This window comes from Plodia interpunctella, chromosome 1, assembly GCF_027563975.2.
Source record: "Plodia interpunctella isolate USDA-ARS_2022_Savannah chromosome 1, ilPloInte3.2, whole genome shotgun sequence".
Classification (NCBI taxonomy): domain Eukaryota; kingdom Metazoa; phylum Arthropoda; class Insecta; order Lepidoptera; family Pyralidae; genus Plodia; species Plodia interpunctella.
The window spans coordinates 4,571,311-4,591,261 of record NC_071294.1 but is presented as its reverse complement, the minus strand read 5'-3'; the positions used below and the strand labels follow the sequence as shown (position 1 = coordinate 4,591,261).

Genomic DNA, 19,951 nt, shown 5'->3' with positions numbered 1-19,951 from the left:
ATCTTACATATAGGCGTAGTGCGAGTTTTTGCTAGTATACAATGTTGCTAAGAAATTAATAATCTGATATTTTGTGAATCTCTTATTATGCGAACATAGAACTCTGAATGTTTCGATTCCATAGAAATGTGCTAACGCTATAAAAACGCCGGACCTAGCTTTAATGGACTACCTAGTTGTTAATTCAACTTAAAAAATCAGGCCATTGTTTTTTTTAAGTTAAATGTATTAACTAGATCAGTATATACATACCTAATCCTACTATTATTGTAAATGCGAAAGTTTGTGAGGCTGTGTACGCTTGTTGCCAGGGGTTTTATATGTCAGCGATTGTAGCTGGGTTAATAGAAATGATGCAACTATCACATAACGCTTATATTGACTCAATACACTGGCGTTTCGTTTTAGTCTAGATAAGATAATATCTATATAATATGCAGGATTAGGGTGTGGGTGCTAACACGAATAAAACAAACTGATCATGTTTTATTATTTATTTACAACTTACATAATAATTTTCAGGAGCAATTTTCGACTGCGTACTATGTACCTAGTCTAGTGTGCAACGGCTTTCGTTTCAAGGCACCACAAACTAATCGAAACGCCCGACTTTCAGTATGATGACTAAGTCATTCTTAAATTAGAAGGAATGGATAGAGCAAGTGGATTACATGTCATATAAAATACATGGCGGTTCCACGCGTTATACCCAAACCCAATATACTAACCTCCATTTTTAATAAAAAGATTATACTCCGATTTAAGCTTGGAATAAAAGTTTATTTTTTTTTCTCGTTCTTTCAATGTCAAATACCGAAAAGTGGACAAAACAAATATTTGAAGACCAATCAGAGAATTTTTTTTATTAATAAGGCGCCAAAACTCCCATACAAAATCCCATACAAGTGCCTAAAACAAAATGCGTTACAAATATTCACAATAGGAACTCAAAATATTCTAGAGCCCGCGCTACGAAAGAAATCCCATAGATGGCGCAACAGTTGCTAACAAGAATAACATCGCCGATCTAGTATTGATAGTTCTAGATATTACCGCGGTAATCCATTCGTGGCGCGGACACCAGGGTGTACAGTGCTTCTGAGAACAAAAACAAATCTTACGAAGCTATTTGGTGGAATGTACCTAGCTACAATAAATTTATCTACAAAACATTGTATTTCCTATTTGCTCTAGAGAAATTTGTAAAATATGATTTATTGCTTTTAGTTAAGTGATATAATATGAGGTGGCGAGTGCGGTTTTGCTTAGTACCTTACCTCTACCCAGTAACCTATTTGTCTATAACCCATTAAAATGTAATGTCATATCACCCGCTGAAACACACAAATAGTGATTACCCTAATATTGCACGTATCATACTTAAACCATTCACACTATTTATGAGATTTGAGGAGACTATGAATTAAATGTAAGATACACGAGTGCAATTCAGAAAGAATAAACGGGAGTTATAATTACTAGTTGGATACAGTTCATATAAGTAAATAAATGAAATAAGACGCCAAGGAACACACAATATTCCAGTGTGTACCTCGGTCTTGGACCTTCAGTAACAATCCAAAGGCTTTTTATTAAGATTTCAAATCATTATCGGCTAAATTACTGCTCTGGCAGAAAGCGTGCGTGGGTATTCATATATACTTTCTTTAGTTGAGAAATTTGCAAAGCTAAAGATTATACAGAATAATTCTCACGTTATAATTGTATTTCCAAATTTTGGTTTTAATTGATCACAGTTATCAAGCGTCCTGTCAGCAGTATTTCAGTACCACCTACTTTTTTTTTCATAATTTTGATTTTGTTTGTCACGAGTAGTTTGTACGACGCTTCACACGACAATCACACTATCGACGTTAAAACTATCTGATGTTTGGTTTAATTAGTTTGCTATGTTTTTATAACACCAGATAGTTATAAACGAGACCATGTTGACAACCGACAAGTACATTTTTTCTGTCCAGTTGATAGGAAGCATTCAGGCACACAATTGACTTGACAAACGGGACTATGCTACATAGAATCATCTCGAATCGTCATCAACTAGGTATTTGGTGATGTGCCGTGCGGCGTCATCGCTCTTCCTGTTGCAGTGTCACCTACAGTTTGACCTTGCCGTTGCAGATGTCTCTGAACAGCTGTGAGGTCACGGGGACGAAGTCGCCGCCTGACCTGAAGAACAGAGGCTCCTTGATCACGTCCGGGTCGAAGCCCTCCTTCTGGTATTGCAGCTTCTTCAGCTTGAACGTACCTGTGTGCGGAAAGATTTTTGTATTCATATTTACTTCAAAGCTTGTCTAGGGACGAAAGAAATGCAGCTGGCAGTTTCTCCCCTTCTGATTGTAAAAGTTAGTAATGAATTCGCGTAGGCTATCGCCTAGGCTAGTAACATCATCACTATTACTATATCTGACATAATCACTATAGGTATCTTCTCGATATAGATTACGATCTACAAAGTTCAAACAATTCTGAGGTCATAGAGCCATAATCCAAATATATTTAAATTTTGTGTGTCCTAAAATTAGCTATTCACCCAGGAGAGCAAAATAACTCAAATTTATAAGTTGTTGTTGAAGACAACCGCTTTGTAAAATTCAAAACTTAATATATCGGACTGACCAGTGATCTCGATGTCGTTCATGATCCTGAGGAAGAGCGGACGCGCGTAGGAGGGCAGCGAGCTGTCGAGGTCGCGCGCCAGCCGCGCCAGGTCCAGCGCGCGCGCAGGGTCCGCCACCGCCGCCATGCCCGCGCGGCCCTCCGTCTGCGGGATCTGGGGGCAACACTCATCATCAGTCGCCAATAAGTTTGGGCGTCTTGACAAGTCATTTTAGAAGTCCCACCGTCACCATGGCCTTCCGTCTGCGGGATATGACGATGAAACACGGGTTTAAATTTCACTTCTCACTATCGAATTACTCATTATTATAACAAACATGTTTTTATTTAGGTTCACCTGTTTCTGTCTGTCGCTGAAAACACAACACTTTAATTTGTTTTACAAAGCTAAAATTATCGGAAGTGGCTTCAGTTCTCATGACAATGCATTATTATGATAGATGTCCTACACATTACCGTCCTATACCTACCTACCTATCAACTATCGTCCCTATCTTCAAGAGCGGTGTTTGTCAACAAAAAATGAATGAACTGTTTGTTACTCATTACTTTTCTCTACATAGAGGACATAGAATCGCCGCAACGTTCTAGCCTTCTCATGATTAGGTTAGAGACACCTAGTGAGCAGACATATCCACCGTACAGAGTTTAAAAGTTTTCATCTTAGCACTCACCGAGACTCCATAGACGACACAGGCCCTCTGTCCCAACACAGGATCCATGGCGTCCTCCACCTCAGCCGTAGCGACATTCTCCCCCTTCCACTTGTACGTATCTCCTGTGCGGTCTTTGAAGAACAGATAACCGAGCTCGTCAGCCACCAATATGTCTCCGCTCACGAACGCCGCGTCTCCCTTGCAGAATACATCGCGAACCAGCTTTCTATTACTGTCCGTCTGGAATATTAAAAAAAGTAAACACTGATACCTTGTTGAATTTTGGTAAAGCTGGCAGGTTTAGCCCTCGATTTGCAATAAATTACGTCCCGGCGTTTATTATGCTAACTAGGCGCTGGCGATTTCGAAATTTGAATTTGCTCCAAAGATAACATGAAGTCAAGCTATTGGCGCAAACATATAAAAAAATATGGTATTTACTATTCAAGATAACTATATGTCCTTGATATCAATAAGTTTATATTATTTGACATAATCAAATTAAGGAAAACCTAAAAAACTAAGTATAGGTTTTCTGTCAGTACAAAAACCGCGACTTGGGACAGCATTAATTGAAAACGAATAGCTTTCCGCTAGTTCGTTCGTTGACTTTACTGAACTACGGTATTAGCGCATATATTATTGGGCGATAGTTGACATTTACCTTGTCCACGTATCCGTAGTATTCCCTGGATGCATTTCCTTGTGCAATCAGGCCGATAAACATACCCGGTTCATCTGGAAACAGAAATATATTTTTTTTATTTAGCGTTGAAGTCTTTCAACATTTCCCTCTCCATTTTGCCTATATGACCCGATAGTCTATACCTTCCAACCTATAATTATTTATTTCGGGTCTATACATATCTTTTTAAACATATTTTTATTATTTTTTTGCTACCCCCAGCCAAAGAGTCTGTAGTGCCAGTTGTTGCAAGTAAATGTTATGCCGGCTATATATCTGAACTCTGACAGATGCACAAATTTACCGCAATGACAAATCGGCAATGCATGCCGAATCCGCCGAGTTCGACGTACAGATATACTTTTACTAAGAAAAACGTGCTTCAGATCAAAGATGTTGATGATCAAACTCACTGGGCTGACATCGAATGCAGAACCCATCGGGCCCTCGGACCAGTGCACCCTGCTCATCAGCGCGGACCAGGGCTATCGGGTGGAGGCAGGTGGGGACCAACTTAGGCAGGAATCCTACTGCTCCGACGGTGTTGTCCACATTAACTAAAACGATGTATAGAAAGAGTTTATTCGGCGGTAAAGTCATATTTAGTTTAACAGAAGTCACGGTCGCAGATGTCGATTTATTGAGAATTTTAAAGTAGTATGTCGATATTAATGGTCGTCAACGTGAAGCATATATCTAATAAAATCTGGGAGCACGGCGCCAAGTCGAGCAAAAAAGCGGCACGTTGGCCGTACCATCCTTTTATCTCGAATTTCAATATAATTTTCTGCTACCACCTTTGTAGCTGACAGTTGAGTCAAAGGCGAAAAGTCTCCCCAGACTAAATAAATATATTTTTGCTACCTAACATACATTTTTAGTACGTATGTAGGTACAGTAATATAAACAACATATTGTGTACATACAGAGGTTATTAACAGTTTAAACAACGAAACATTTCTCCGATTAGCTGTTATCTTAAGAACAACAATGTCTTTACACTTAAGAATTTCTTAATGAATTCACGTCCAGCAAATTAACGCAAAAAATATTATGTTGTTGAACACTTCTTTCAATTCCCGAAGGAGCGGAGTTGCGGGGCGTTGTTACTTAACGATAAAAATCATGTTTCAATATACTCACTAATATTAGCGTTGCCCTCTGTCGCGCCATATATCTCGTTTATTTGGGGAACTTTGAACCTTAAACAAAAAATATGTACGGATAAGAATTATTCAAGAGATGTACAAACAATTGATTATTTTAAATAGTACGCTTGATAGAAGCGATCGCCGTGACATTTGACTGAATGACTAAATCGATTAAAATTTATTTTGTTGCTTTTTTCTACAGGTAGTTAGTAGGTATTTAAAACAATGGCCGGTAGGTATGTTATGCAAAGACTTCATTGTCTATTCGTCTGTTAAAAACAACATTTGAAACAAAATTATCGCGCGTGAAGCCAAAAAAATAATTTAATAACCAAATATTGAATTCGCCGCCACACAATCTAATAAGCATCTAGCTTGGTCTAGATATATCAAGGGGGTGGACCTCGACCAGATAGCGGTGCTCTTAGTATTCCATCGTACCCGGCGATGACACTGCATGCAACTTTATTCTGCAGTAATAGGGGGGTGACATTGCAATTAATTTGCGTAGGTTTATATACTGAATTCAGAAGTGTTTCATCGGATAATCAATTTTTCTTTCTCACCTATCGACCATCTGCTGCCAGATGGCGGGGCGCATGCCGTTGCCGACCATGATGCGCACGCGATGCTGCGCGTCCGTCGGCCGCGGCGGCTGCGCCAGCAGGTACCGGCACATCTCGCCTATGTACTGCGCCACCTTACCAAAGACAAAAAAGAAAAGATTTGATAATTAAAGGTTGTATTGATCTACTCATGCTCTAATGTGCGCATTGGCTTCGTCTTAACAATGATCTGTTCATCCTATCTTAATTCTATTTTTGCAGTGTACCATGGCAACGCGTGTATCATACTTGTGTATCTCACATGCTGCTGCCCCATCTGCGCTTACCTCTGCGTAATATTCCTTCCATAGTAAAGATATAAAAAATAATAAAATCATTACCTAACTTACTAAAAATTATATAAACGGGTTATAGTGCGCAATCGCTCGCGTGTTGCTGAAAACTTTACAAAGTTTGAGAACTGTTGGAATCGCGTGCTTATGCCGGATCAGCTGGATGCCGCATTCGAATGCTATGCTAATTGCCCTGTACCAACAACGTGGATTGAAAGATATATGTACATATATGTTTATTTCGGTGGTATTAAAGCGGTCGTGGTTGATGCGATGATTAAGACGCCAGCCTTGCGAACCGAAAAGTCCCAGAAGAAGTTCGAATCCCACTTGTGCCACGTGAGTTTGTATATCCATGTGAATCATGTACGTTCATACATATAATAGGTATCATCGACCACGATTTGCTTCCGTTGAAGGAAAACATCATAAGGAAACAGGAAGTAACGATACTCCATTTCGCCAACTATGTAGCCTCATGTTGCCAGAGTATAATCGAAACACCTGAAACTTGTACTTATGGACGTCCTTTCTATACCTACAAATTCCAACTGATGAATAATGTAACGAGTATGTCGCGAGCGATCCACCCGCCTCAACTTCCAGGCCTCCCAATTCTGCCCCACGTAGCAGGTACATATTATATACGACAGTATAACAAAGTCGACGGTGGTAATTAAATAGCACCTGTTTCTTACCGTGCAGTCGTACTTGATACAGTCGGTCCAGTAGTTGGAGGCGGAGAACTTGGAGCGCAACACGGATGGTATGCCGTCGACCAGCGCCGCGCCCGTGCCCACCACGCCGCCAGCAGTGTGGTACAGCGGCAGCGAGTTATACATGCGGTCTGACTTCTTCAGACCCAACATGTGGACCGTCGCTACCACCACCAAGAGGTACCTGGGGGATATTATGGATGTTACATTTTCTTTATCACGTTGAAAAGACATTTTTATAATGTAAATGATTGATATTCTATAGTATTGGGTATAAAACTGTAAAACGAAATAAGCTAGGGAAAATAGTATGAAATAAATAAATGTTCAGTTAAAACAAGCTGAAAAGCTTGAAGGCCGACAGCACTTGGAAGAATATGTCTCTATCACTTTACACTCGAAGAAGCAATGTCAGTACATAAGTCATTTATGATTTGCCTGCAATGAAAGATTAATAGTACACTAATAAGAACGGCAAATAATTTTTTTTTTGTCAAACTGAGGATGCATATTCAAGTATCGCGAATGCATAAATCTATCGGGTCAGACAGTTCAGACTCGCTATTTTATTCAGATGAGTAAAGGAAAGTCATAGAGAACGGAAACGCCTGTCTTACAACTGGCAATAGCAATTCTATAGGCCATGTGATACATTCAGGTAGTATCTAGACAATAATAATAACTACGATTATAAATTATCAAGAACAATGACCTAAGAAGAATTGAATAATATCATAATAATACTCGTAGTACCATTGTTATCTAATTGGTGGCTGAGATCAGGAGAATTGATGGATGGATATTTGACTGGATACTCGCCAAATGGATGTATTGATAAGAAATTTGGGCAAACAGAATAAAATATTTTTTCTTCTCTGATTAACAATTCACAAAACACACTGAGTTTATTCTGCATTCGGAGAAACAGTGGCTACGGTAAAATGGAACTAGGCCGGTCACGTACATCGCATGCGTTCCGAAAGATGGGCTTAAATTCTTACCACCTAGATACCCACTGACGGACACAGAAAACAAGGCAGACCTAGGACGAGATGGTCGGATGAACTTAGGTAAGGTATAAATGGAAAGAGAGTGGGGAGGCTTTTGCCCAGCAGTGGGACATGATATAGCTACTTAAAAAATGCTTTATCAGGAAAATAGACATGGACATGTACCTAGTAGACAGTAGGCCGACCAATTTTACTCACTTAGAATTAGGTAACACGGCCGCTTTCGGCATTCCAGTGGTTCCAGAGGTGTAGATGTACAGAAGCGTGTCTTTGTAATGCAGCTTCTCATTCACGATGGGGTATTCCGGGGGGTGTTTCTCCATCTCGGCGGCAAGGTCGATGACCCCGGGCCTGCACTGCCCGTACAGCTGGAACAGCTTGAGATCCTCGGGTATTTGCGCGCGGAGTTCCTCGACGGCTGGAACCATATTGTTTGTATAAATCTTCTTCTCGAGACTTCAAGAAGAAGCCCCGGTTGTATACCGGTTAGCACGAAACTGTATTCATTTCATAAGAAGTTTTTTTTTCAACAAGTGACAAAAAAATGCGTGCAGTAAACCGATGAGGAGTCCCCTCGTCGGCATCATATATTAAATACTAAACGTGTACACAAAGTTTTTGTTTAATCAATTGACGTATATCTTTATTATTATTGAGTTGCAATCTAACGTACATAGTTAGGTACCTACATAAGCACATTGCATGTTAAATAAAAGCTTATTAAGAAATAACTATGTAGGTAAGTAGGTAGTTTTAAGCTATCACAGACACGCTGTTACAACACAAGATTTATGATGAAAGTTTCCATAAAAACGCAATATATTTGTTACGAAAAACAAAAATGTACCATCAGCCAGCTGGTCGGAGAAGACGATCGCCTTGGCCTTGGCGACTTGGATGCAGTGCAGCAACGGCTTGTGGCGCAGGTTGCTGTTGATGAGTGCCGACACAGCTCCAACCTTGGCCATGCCCAGCCAGGTCCAGACGAACTCCGCGCAGTTCGGCATGAATACGCAGACCACGTCGCCGCGGTGCAGGCCCAGGTGTTCCTGCATCACCCTGGCGACTTGGTTGGACTTTTCCGCCATCTGAATGGAAACAGCATTTGTTTATATGGTTTTTAAATCGACTTAAAAAAAGAAGGAAGCTCTCAATTTGTAGCGATCTCTCAATGTTTGTTATATATCAGTACTAGTAGCCTGCTCCGGCTTCGCTCGGGTAAAATCATACTTAATAAAAAAGTAGTCTATGTTACTAAGGGTTACTTTGTCATTCTCATATTTATGTTTATGAGTAGATGAGTAAATCTATGAACCTATGATTAAATTATGTGAAATATGTGAATCACAACTTTATTTTAATTTTTAATGTTTTTAACATGAGTTTTTGTGTGAAATAGGCAAGTACCTACGCATTTTTTTATTATATTAAATAAAATTAATTTCCATTATCACAATATTACAGTAATTTCATTTCTAGCTGCCACAAACAAAATTAAAAACAAAGTTATATTTTTTCAGTACTCTGAGAGGCTTGGTTTCGTCTTGGTACATCACGAAAACTGCATGGGCGAACATAATTTCCAATCAAATCAAATTTCAAATTCATCTCGTGCTTTGAAGATAGACTTCACAATTAGGTAACTAATCATTTTTCCAAATGTTAGTGTTAGGATAGAATGCTGACTTATGACTTTACGTCACAGCCCCACACCAAAATCAATGATGGCCGCACACCTACGCAAACCCACAGTATTGGCAAGTACGCACGCAAGACAATCAGCCGCAGAGTTATTGAACTACGCGAATCCGGCTCTCTAAAGGTTGTGATCACAGCACCACAGCCACCGATTATTACTGAAATTCAAATTTCTTTAAACTCTATTCTTGTTTGTTGCAACCGTTGAAAGACTTCATTTGCCATCGACGTAAATGCGAAAACTTTTTTTTCGATTATCGTTATCGCTAAAAAAATGGGATTTGTTACAAGTGACAAAAATTATGTATTTCAAAGTTATGTAGATATTATGTATTTCAGAGTTAAAAATAATGACAACCATATTAACTTAACGGAAATCGAACCCACAACAATATTTTAAAGTTGGTACAAATATTTTCCATTTTGTGACGCACATACAAAATCAATTATGAATGCGTGGAATCGTCTAGTCATAGCGCCAAAATGGTGATCATCACCTTCTACGGAATACACCGACACGCACATCGCTTTGGTTAAATGTAGACCGAGCAATTTTTGTTAAGTCGTCATTTCTATATTTCATAGAGTTTATCTGGACCAACCCGGCTCTCCATCACGCGTTCCAGTTTTCAAAATCATTTATACCCTATATGTTGCTCAGGCTTAATAGCAATTTAACAAAAAAGTTTCATTCAAATCCGTCCAGTAGTTCCGGAGCTTAGCGTGTACAGACAGACATACAGATTTTTTTCCAAATTATTACTCTATTACTATGAATCCATCGGTTTATTTTGTTTTTATGTAAATATATTCAATGTACAGATTTTTTTTCTACTGTTTTATGATATGTATTGATTTCAGTGAAAAGGTATTGCTTTCACATTAGATACCAGTACCTAATGTTCGTTCTCTGCAGTACCCTGCAGTTTTCAGGGCACACTGCTTTCCAGTCCACCTACATCTGCATTGGATTTAATCCGTTTAAGAGCTACTTGTAGGTTAGTAGGATGTGTTCTATGTGCTCTCTACGGTGGCGCAGTGACACTATCCTCTGGGAATTTAATGAAATGGCATGTTTGAGCCTGCTTTTGCTATTTAGCTGCCTACAACGTTGTAAAAAATCGCGCCGTATACCTCATTCAATTTTATGTTCTTACCGCTATAAGATACAGATAATTTATAGCCATTTAAATTTAGTAATGTACATACAATAAAATTAAAAACTTCCAGTCATGATTTAGAATTTTTACATTTCTGCGAACACGTGATGATATTTGTTTTTACTTGTATTACAAGTCTTACCTCTCCGAAGGTCCAGGTGCGGTCTCCGACGACGACGAAGCAGGGCGCGGCGGGGTCGGCGAGGGCGCGCTTGGTGAAGAGTTCAGCCACGGTGGCGTCCTGGCGGCCCCAGCGCTTTGAGCGGACCATGCCGTGGGCGTAGCGACATAGGAATCTGACAACAATTGATATGTGTCATTAAGGTGCATATCGCTTGATGAAGAATTCAGTCACGGTGGCGCGGCCCAAGAGCTTGAAAAGCATCCTGTTAAGGAATCAAAGGGCCACAATGATGTCAAGGCAATCGCGGTAACTTTTATCCCATTTCATCTTATAATACGACGTGGCTAAGGAGACACAATCACTGTAAGTTCACTTTCAAAATTGTCTAAGTGCTTATGGAAAAATCCTCACAGCGTGTTTAATTCTCGAATCAGTTTTATTATCGCCTTTGAGTTTTTATTGGTATTTATAAAACCCCTGCCGGTTTATTGTCGGTTATATGAATTAATCATGAATAAATCTATTTTGTTTTCAAAACAATTCGACCGCGCGTCACCACAACTTACTCTTAGGTAACCTCTAAGGTGTTCTCATTAGGTAACCTATACACCTAATTTGAGCATTAGATCAAGTAATTACTAGCTTTTGGCGCGGCTTCGGCTGCATACATTATAGACCGAACCTTCCTCACGGCCCACACCGTCCGTTCGCTGGTTTATATTGTTTATTTAAAAAATATATTTCAATTCATCAAGAACTGTATGAAACATTCAAACATGTGGGAATCTGTATAGGTTTTACCTTGCAATCGATCGATGTTTTAATAATAAACGAGAGAGAAAAATGTCATATGGCTTTATATCGATACAAGACCAACTGTCGAAATACACGGCGTTGAAATATCGATTATCAATGTTGAGAATTAAGTTTCAGACATAGGTATCTACTGCATTGAAATAACGTAGTAATGGTAAGTTTCTACACTTATTCCTTTTATCGGACATTGTTAATGCTATCCTTAGATCATCTGTAATCCAACCGCTCTTTTCGCGATAAAAGGTACCTATACTTAACTGTCTATACCTATATGTATATGCCACGCAATGCGTAAAAGAGGTCGGGCTACCGATTAACGAGATAGTAATAAAATTGTACAAAGTGTTTAGGAGTGCTGGCTCCAGTGTTATGTATAGCTTCATGCGTGTGTCTTGTGGACGTCACGCGATGCTTGCGTCCAGCGTCAAACGTGATCCGATCATAGTAAGCCCATAATTAGATGAACACTTGACCTTGCATTGAACATAAGCGCTAAGGTGTCATTGAGAATACCGTAGCTATATAATTTTCGTAACAACGATGCACCTTTGTATTTAATTTTCAAGAAAAATTATGCCATGGTTGCATTACCAAATTTAAAAAATACATCCTAAAAGAAAATTAAAACTCAAAAACACAATCCTAATTATTTCATGTGCGATCGGGTGAGTCAAAGAAAAATAAAACTAGGTGATAAATAAATCATAGCTACACAGTTAAGTCGATTAAGGTACCATTAATCGATGTAATGACATCGACCACAAGCGGGAAAATAAGGAATCACCCATTTATCCCTTACATATTATAAAACAAAGTCCTCGGCCGCGTCTCTCCATTTATTCGAAATAAACACAAACGCACGGATTTTCATGCGGTTTCCACCAATAGATAGGGTGGTTCCTAAAGAAAGTTTAATTGTATAATTTATTATGTTTTTACCCGCGCGAAGTAGGGACTGGCCGTTTGTATTAAATAAATTAGTGCCACAGGTCAATCAGACGATGTTTTGTCACAAAATAAACTGGAAGCGTCGGCGTCTAAAGTTCAAGTTATTTATAACGCTATAAACTAGATCGTCACTACGTGTAGAAAACGGATAAGATTTCGTACAAGTTTTTCTCATATTGATTTATAGATTTATCGCGTTAAACGAGATATCGATAAGATCAAAATAAATCTGCGCAAATCAAGTTAACCAAATCAAAAAGCAAATCAACTGTCTAGTTAACCAGAATGTTGCAGTTAACTAAATATAGGTTTACCTTGATCATTGCGTTATAAATAGTGATGCTCAAGGTCCCATGGGAAACATTGTTTGCATTACAGCACGAGGGATTGTGGTAGGTACACAGAAAACTTGGAAAGTATGTCCGCCCAAAAAAGGAGTTTTATGTTTTCAGGACCCATGTGTAAACATGTATAAAAGTGTATCGTTATATTAGAATCCTTATCTCTGGTTACAAACAAAGGCTAGAATATATAACGTTTAAAATTGATTATCTATATTTCGCAGACAGATATGTGTTTTATGTAAATGATAAATAAAAATAAAAATATGATATGGAAAGCAACGGCGACCAGGTGTTTTGATAACAATAAAATGAATTAAGTTGTCCATAACATGGCTTTGTCGAGTCATTAAAACCTATTTGTAGAACGGTACAATCGATTGTTAGATGTTTAGGTTCTAGAGTGGGTTGCACCAGGCAACTTTGACGTTAACTTTAACCTGCGCAATAAAACGCAAAGTACCTACGCCATGTTGTCTAAACGTAGCGGAGTGTAGGTCAAAGTGGACTTTTGCAACTCACCCTAAGTATTTCAATCACAAATGCAAACGTCAGACGGAATCACAAATAGAATGACTGGCCTAGTATGCAATCTTTAGATATCAACTCTGTTACAAATTTATAATCTTTAGGGCTTACTGATAAAGTATCTGATAGTCTATATGTAACAGATGCTACGGCCAGAGGAGCGGGCAATAGCAGATTAAAATGTCATAATGAAGCGGTGGTGGTCCATGGTAAAGACTGAACGGAAATATCTCAAGTTCGAATTCGACTATTGTTATATACCAATTTGACTCATGTACTATATAGCAGTTTTAGAAAAAGGAAAGTTTCGTGAGGAAACTTGCACTCTAGTTGATAATTTATCATCTTGTGTGAAATGGAGAAAGTAATGGCAAAACACAGTAATAATATTGCCAAGAAATTAGTTCCATTCCACGCCAATGACAACACCCTCACCCATTAGGAATACGACTGTAAGGAAGGACAATTATAAAATAACATTCAATCTAAATTAAATTAGGTTAATTTCGGTTGCACAAAGAGAATGCAACGACATTTATGCAGACTGCAGTGAACAGAGGTGCCGGCGGTCGCTGGCTGGCGGCGGTGGATCGATCGCTCGGTACAGGCGACTGCGTGCCAATTACCCTATCTGCACCTTTATGCCCAGGTAATGGTGGCGATTCGATCTGCGGCCGACTGTAGCCAACTATGTGCCACTGCGAATTTCAAGGGCGTCACAATAACTGATATAATCTATACTATATTTTTGCCGCTGCTTCGCGCGTGTGAATTTCTTTGTGAAAGCGGAACAGACATGATTTACATACAAACTTTCACCCCCAATTATAGGCAAAAAAAAAACAATCCTAGTTGGTTCTTTTTTAAAGCCTATATTTGAACAGGTTCTTTAACTACATGCGTACCAAATTACATCAAAATTGGTTCAACGAATTAGCCGTGAAAGCGAATATAGACGGACACTTTCGCATATTAATATTAGTATTTTTATATACACGCGCATACGATACGAAAGGCTGCAATAATGACACTTTTATTTATTGTCAGGCCCCGAAACAAGCACTTCTATTGTGGTAGTGTCTCGTCCATGTACAGGTAACCACGTAATGGTCTGCATGGATCTTTGAGGCGGTACTAGCGATAAATCCTAATATTATAAATGCGAAAGTATGTTTGTTACCACTTCAACGCTCTATCTACTCAAACAAACATATTGAAATTTTGCATGCGTGTAGTTTGAAGTGTGGAGAAGGACATAAGGTAACGAAGCCACGGGCAATAGCTAGTTTCAATATATTTGGTTTGCTTTTGACTGTACATTTAAGTATTGTAAAACTAACTACTGTTCTTGAACTTAAATTACATTTCAAGTATACCTACATGCATCATAGCCTATTCAAAGAAACATTAAAATAACTTTATCAAAATCAAAAGTCTAGACAGACAACCTTTGGAACAATTAGTGATATCACAAAGATATACTTAATTAAATAGCGGATTTTGGTTAATCATAAACAAACAAATTTTATCTTATTTAAATAAAGACATTGAAAACAACGGGATGCAACAACAAAGGCTACGACGGTACGAGATCTATCATTTTCGTAGACTTTTCGTAGCGAATACTCGTAGCGTTGTAGAAACCATACCACGCTTACCACGAAACATACAAACACGTAGCACGTTGCCTCAAAAGACTATCTCTTTTTCGCATATAGTGTAAAAAATAGAGAACATGTGGACGCAATGACATGCTACATGTTTTATGTTTCATGGTATCCCCCCATGAAGATATAGAGCCACCTCGTGGGCATTCCATGAACATGATCACAATTTTTGTAAAGATCCAATGCAATAATAAAAAAACAAATTAATACACGCAATTATGGTGAAGGCTGATCTAAAATCTAGACATCAGACAGAAAGAAAGAAACGTATTTTATTTGTTCAAACGATCAACGGTTTTTCTCTATTTCATGTTATTGTCACTTAATTATTTATACGGTTATACTTGGCTAAAATATTTAATTTACGATAATTTACAAGACATATTCAGCAAAACCAGAATGTGAAACGACAGTGAACATTTATTGACGATGATTAAAAAATTTGCGCACGCCGTGATCTCTTACTAATTTACACTTAGTAACTTTTTTATTCGAAATATGGCTTGATAATAAAATATTTTAAGCTTAACACTAAAACCCACATATTTTACAGCTGTTTTCTTTATTCATATCATTTTAATTCAACTAGGTTATACTAATATAGGTAATTAAACAGCTATTGTTAACCTAGTGACTGCGGTGAATAGAGCGATCAAACCAATAGGTAGCTCTGAGCGCTTAAGAACAAAAAGACCCCTAAATTTTAAATCTCGACCTTACCCCAAAAGGGGTGAGAGAGAGTTGAATACACTGTACCCTTTGCAAAGGGGTGAACTACAAAAAATGCTCAATATTGCCGGGTTATTTTTACATCAGGTATTTTTAGCCGTGAATTATTCTAACAAATACAATAATAAATTACCGTAGACACTATTATTACCGGTAGACACAGCCCCGGATGTTATTCATTTTATCTCAGAGTCAATATAAAAAAACTACTAAAACCGATGTTATCAGATTCTAGTATACCTACGGTCTAATATTCTGTAACATGTCACATGGCGACACGCGATAATGGTAACAATAGTATAGCTTAGATTATTTGTTACATAAGTAAATAAGCCCGAGTACTTACTAATATCGTAAATATGAAACTTTGCATGTACTTCTAAAAGCAACTCTTTTTCGATAAATAGGCTACAAGTTCTGCAAGGTTAAAACCGAGCAAAACAGTAATAGCCTGTTTTGCTTATCCCCAAATAAATGGAAACGTAATACGATTTAAGAATGTGCATATAGATTAAAGCACTTATCTTTGGTACAATATTTCCTACTTAATGCCAATCAAAATTACATAGGTATTAACTATCATTGTAAACCAGTGTTCTGTTATTATCAAAATAAACTAAGATAACAGTCATTAATATGAAGAAATTGAATTAATCCGTAAGATATGGAGGTTAGCACTATTAATAGGCTAGATTTGTAAACAGTTATTTGGATGCGAACTCGTGGTTATCCTAACCAAACAATACGAAGTCGTCTGTATCTCATCTACTAAAACGGCTAAATAACGTTCAGCCAAGTCGTTGAACGTTTCATTCAACAGCTTGGCAAGTTTCAAATGAATGCTGGCGTTTAATAAACGGTTGGCCCTCCAATGAAATGGCTGATTTAACAAATGGCTGCGACATAATATATTCACAACACTTTTATAGGTAAGTAGGTATTTACCTACTTACCTATAAAAATATTGAGGGAGACTCCTTCATCGTGCAGACTTACCACTTAGATAAGTAAATAACACCTACCTATAAGGTAAAAAAAAAATCTGTACTCATTCTTACTGTTCTGGAATTTAGGCTGGTTTGACTTTTAATTATTCATGGTGGTGTTATGAACATGTTTAGCGATCACATGTCATGTAAGCATGATGATAAATTGGCTGGTACCTATTTATTGCATGCCTGAAAGGGCAATCTCTTGAAACTCTTACTTATATTTACCATTCTTGTATGTATGTACATGTACACAGATTTTGCAATAAATGTTTTTGACTTTGACTATACAAACGGAAGAGTCGGCCCTCACTGCGGGTCATTAGGTGACTATATTAAAATTACATTTACAAAAAAAAACGTGGAAATTATGTTCTGTTCATAAGCCTTTTATAAACATATTTGTAATAAGTATTTCATGGGAAATCGGTATGTTTTGTTTACAAAATAATTTCTGAAGTTTCAACTTCGTTATTTCTTTCGTAGATAAAGAACATGCTTTCGCTACCGAATTTGATTATTTGCCATACAAACTGACTGCAACTAATACTAAGAATCCCACAAATCTTGTAAAAGTGAACGCCTAATGTCTGAATTGTGCAAAAGTTGACGAGCCGAGAATTGGGAGAACATAAAAGCCGCATAGAACTAATAATGATAAAAGCCATTAAAAATTTCGTACTTACATAATTTGGGCTGGACTGTATGTGTTGTATAAAAATATACATGCGATGCGTTGGAAATTGCCGATGCGAGAAAATCTAATTTCTGTGTTCCTAGATTACAATTTCCTAGCTCTACACAGAAAAGGATTTACAGTCATTCTCTGCATAACAATATAATAATCAGGCTGCGATCTCAGCACGACTCAATAAGTATGCCATTCAAAGCAGGAACATGAGATTTGCCACTTAAGTACTTTATGTACCGCCTTATTAGGGGTTGATGAATTATATTCAAATCAACGATTATTAGATTACAAATATATTCTTTTCCACAAAGGTCAGGTAGACACAAGCCCATTTAATATTAAGTCAGTGCAGCTGAATTCTACTTGTAAAGTACTTATAAAAGTATGTATTTGTAAGTTTTTATTTTGTAACCATTTGATTGGTTTCTCTTTAGATAAGACTGGGTTATTAGTAATCTTCAAAACTAAGGAACCAGTTTCTAACTAGGTAGGTAGCGAGTGGCTGAACCCGTCCGCTTTCGTTTTTTACTCGATTCCTTTACGGTTTATCTCGAACATTTCCAACCCGTTTGAATTCTCTGGAATTCAAATCTATTACTTTTTTGGTTTGGTGGACCACGTTATTTAATGTGTCTTTGTTAGTAATCTTACCATTCGTAACAGCATTGAATAGATACCTACCGTGGAATATTTTTGGCAACTGCGTGTATTTACTCGTTGAACCTTACGTGAGCGCTATAAAATTTGAAAATAAACACAGGCATGTGTTAAGGCCCATAGCCTAAAATTCGAATTTTATAGAGCTAAGTCGATAACGTGGAAATTAATGGGCACTTTTTTCAATCACGCGACATTGGTTTTAAGTAATTAGGTAGGTACTTTGTCGTATTTGAGCTTAAGTTTATTTGCATGAAAATGTTTACCTTATAAAATACATTAGCTAATTATTACGTAGTTGACGGGAAGCTCTACAAAAAGAACATGAAGCCCTTTTCGAACATGTCATTGCGAAGCAGTTGTCAATTATTTAACAAGTCAAAAATAGATACTCACTTGGTATCCCTGGGTAGAGTTTTGATGATGACATAAATGCACTTTCTGTAGCGGTAGAGGCAGGGAGCGATCGCGAGGAGAGCAAAGATCGCAGCTTTGGAGAGCGTGCTGAGCACGGCTGCCATCGCGGCGGCCACTGCCATGAGCGCGACCAGCGCGGCCAGCAGCGCGTCCATGCTGGCGCGGCGCCCGCTCGCGCGGTCACGGACGAGATGAGATCGGCGCGGAGTCGGCGCTCGGTCGCCCGCCTCACACTGCGTCCACCCGCGGCCGGCGCGGTCCTTCCAATGCCCAAGGATCGGCGCGCGCCGCTCCGTCAATGGCGGCAGCCCCCGCCAGCTCATGCGCGCCGACAGCTGATCTCCGAAGGATCACGCCACCACCACCCCGATCACCTCATTAAAACTTCTATAAAAATATATATTTGCAATGCGGATGCCGGCGCCGATGCGAAAATTTCGGTGTTTAGTTTACGCGGGTGACATTTCGCTGAGGAAAAATTCTATGTCAAAATGAATTTTCCTGACGGTTTCCAAATTTGATTTGCTCGCTCTCTTTTGTTGGTAAACTTTGATCTCTTTGGATTGTAGAGAATAATCAAAAAGCTTCTATTTACATACCTAGTGGTGTTCGGTTAGCGGAAGTAGCATAATACAATAAATATAAAAATACATTTTATAGGTACTTATCCTAGATTATATTTTACGAAAAATTAAGTCCAACAGTTGCGGAGAAAAGTTTAATTTTTTTCGTCAATGCATTTTTAATAATACTTACTGTATTTTTGACGTTAAATTACTACACTACCTTCTAATTGGAAACAAATTATGAATTCACATTAGAAAAAGCGACGCCCGGGCCGAGTTGAAAATGGAAGCCTTTGCGCAGCCAGCACTGCGTCAGATTTAATACTGCCGTGGTATAACTAAAATGCCGTTATCTGACATCAGGGCGATTTTTAATTTTGGTTTGCAAGAAAATGAGAAAAAAAAGCTCTTTCGATCTGTATTTGCGATTTTTCGATAGCTTGATTAGTTTTGGAAATAACAATTGTAAAATTGCCGTTATGTACACATATTTTGCTTGTCAAATAGGCTAAAATGCCTTTAAGTAACTTTGCGAGTCTATACAGCCGCTAAGGTTGGATAACTCATACCTTTGTTAAAAAAAATATCATAAGGTTGCTTGTCAATATTGCCGTTAACTGCATTTTTTGCACTATAAAGGGGTAAAAATACTTTAACTGTGTTATTGTTATTTTATTTCTAATAGAGCAGTATTATATTGTTAAGTTAAAACGTCGTTAATTGAAAAAGCTAGACTTAAATGTGATTAACGTCGTATAACGGCTTTATAGCTTACTACTAATGTTTTGACTTTTCGTATGTTACAAGCCAATAGCGGCTTTTCGAAAATATTCAAACAATGTGTTGTCCGCCACTGTTAGACTG

At 38.1% G+C, this 19,951-nt stretch overlaps 1 protein-coding gene across 1 annotated transcript; it reads right to left on the bottom strand.

The window, feature by feature from the left end:
* Window positions 1-479: 479 nt before the first annotated feature.
* On the bottom strand, window positions 480-19,404 carry LOC128673821 (long-chain fatty acid transport protein 4-like). The gene is made up of 13 exons (XM_053751945.2): window positions 19,278-19,404; window positions 18,501-18,908; window positions 10,757-10,910; window positions 8,604-8,844; window positions 7,955-8,174; window positions 6,729-6,930; window positions 5,699-5,832; window positions 5,125-5,183; window positions 4,395-4,538; window positions 3,961-4,034; window positions 3,315-3,536; window positions 2,641-2,794; window positions 480-2,269 (listed from the first exon to the last, which is right to left on the bottom strand). Exons 2-13 carry the CDS (start codon window positions 18,842-18,844, stop codon window positions 2,118-2,120), a joined length of 2,100 nt encoding a protein of 699 aa, XP_053607920.1. The 5' UTR covers window positions 18,845-18,908; window positions 19,278-19,404; the 3' UTR covers window positions 480-2,117.
* Between the last annotated feature and the right edge of the window lie 547 nt (window positions 19,405-19,951).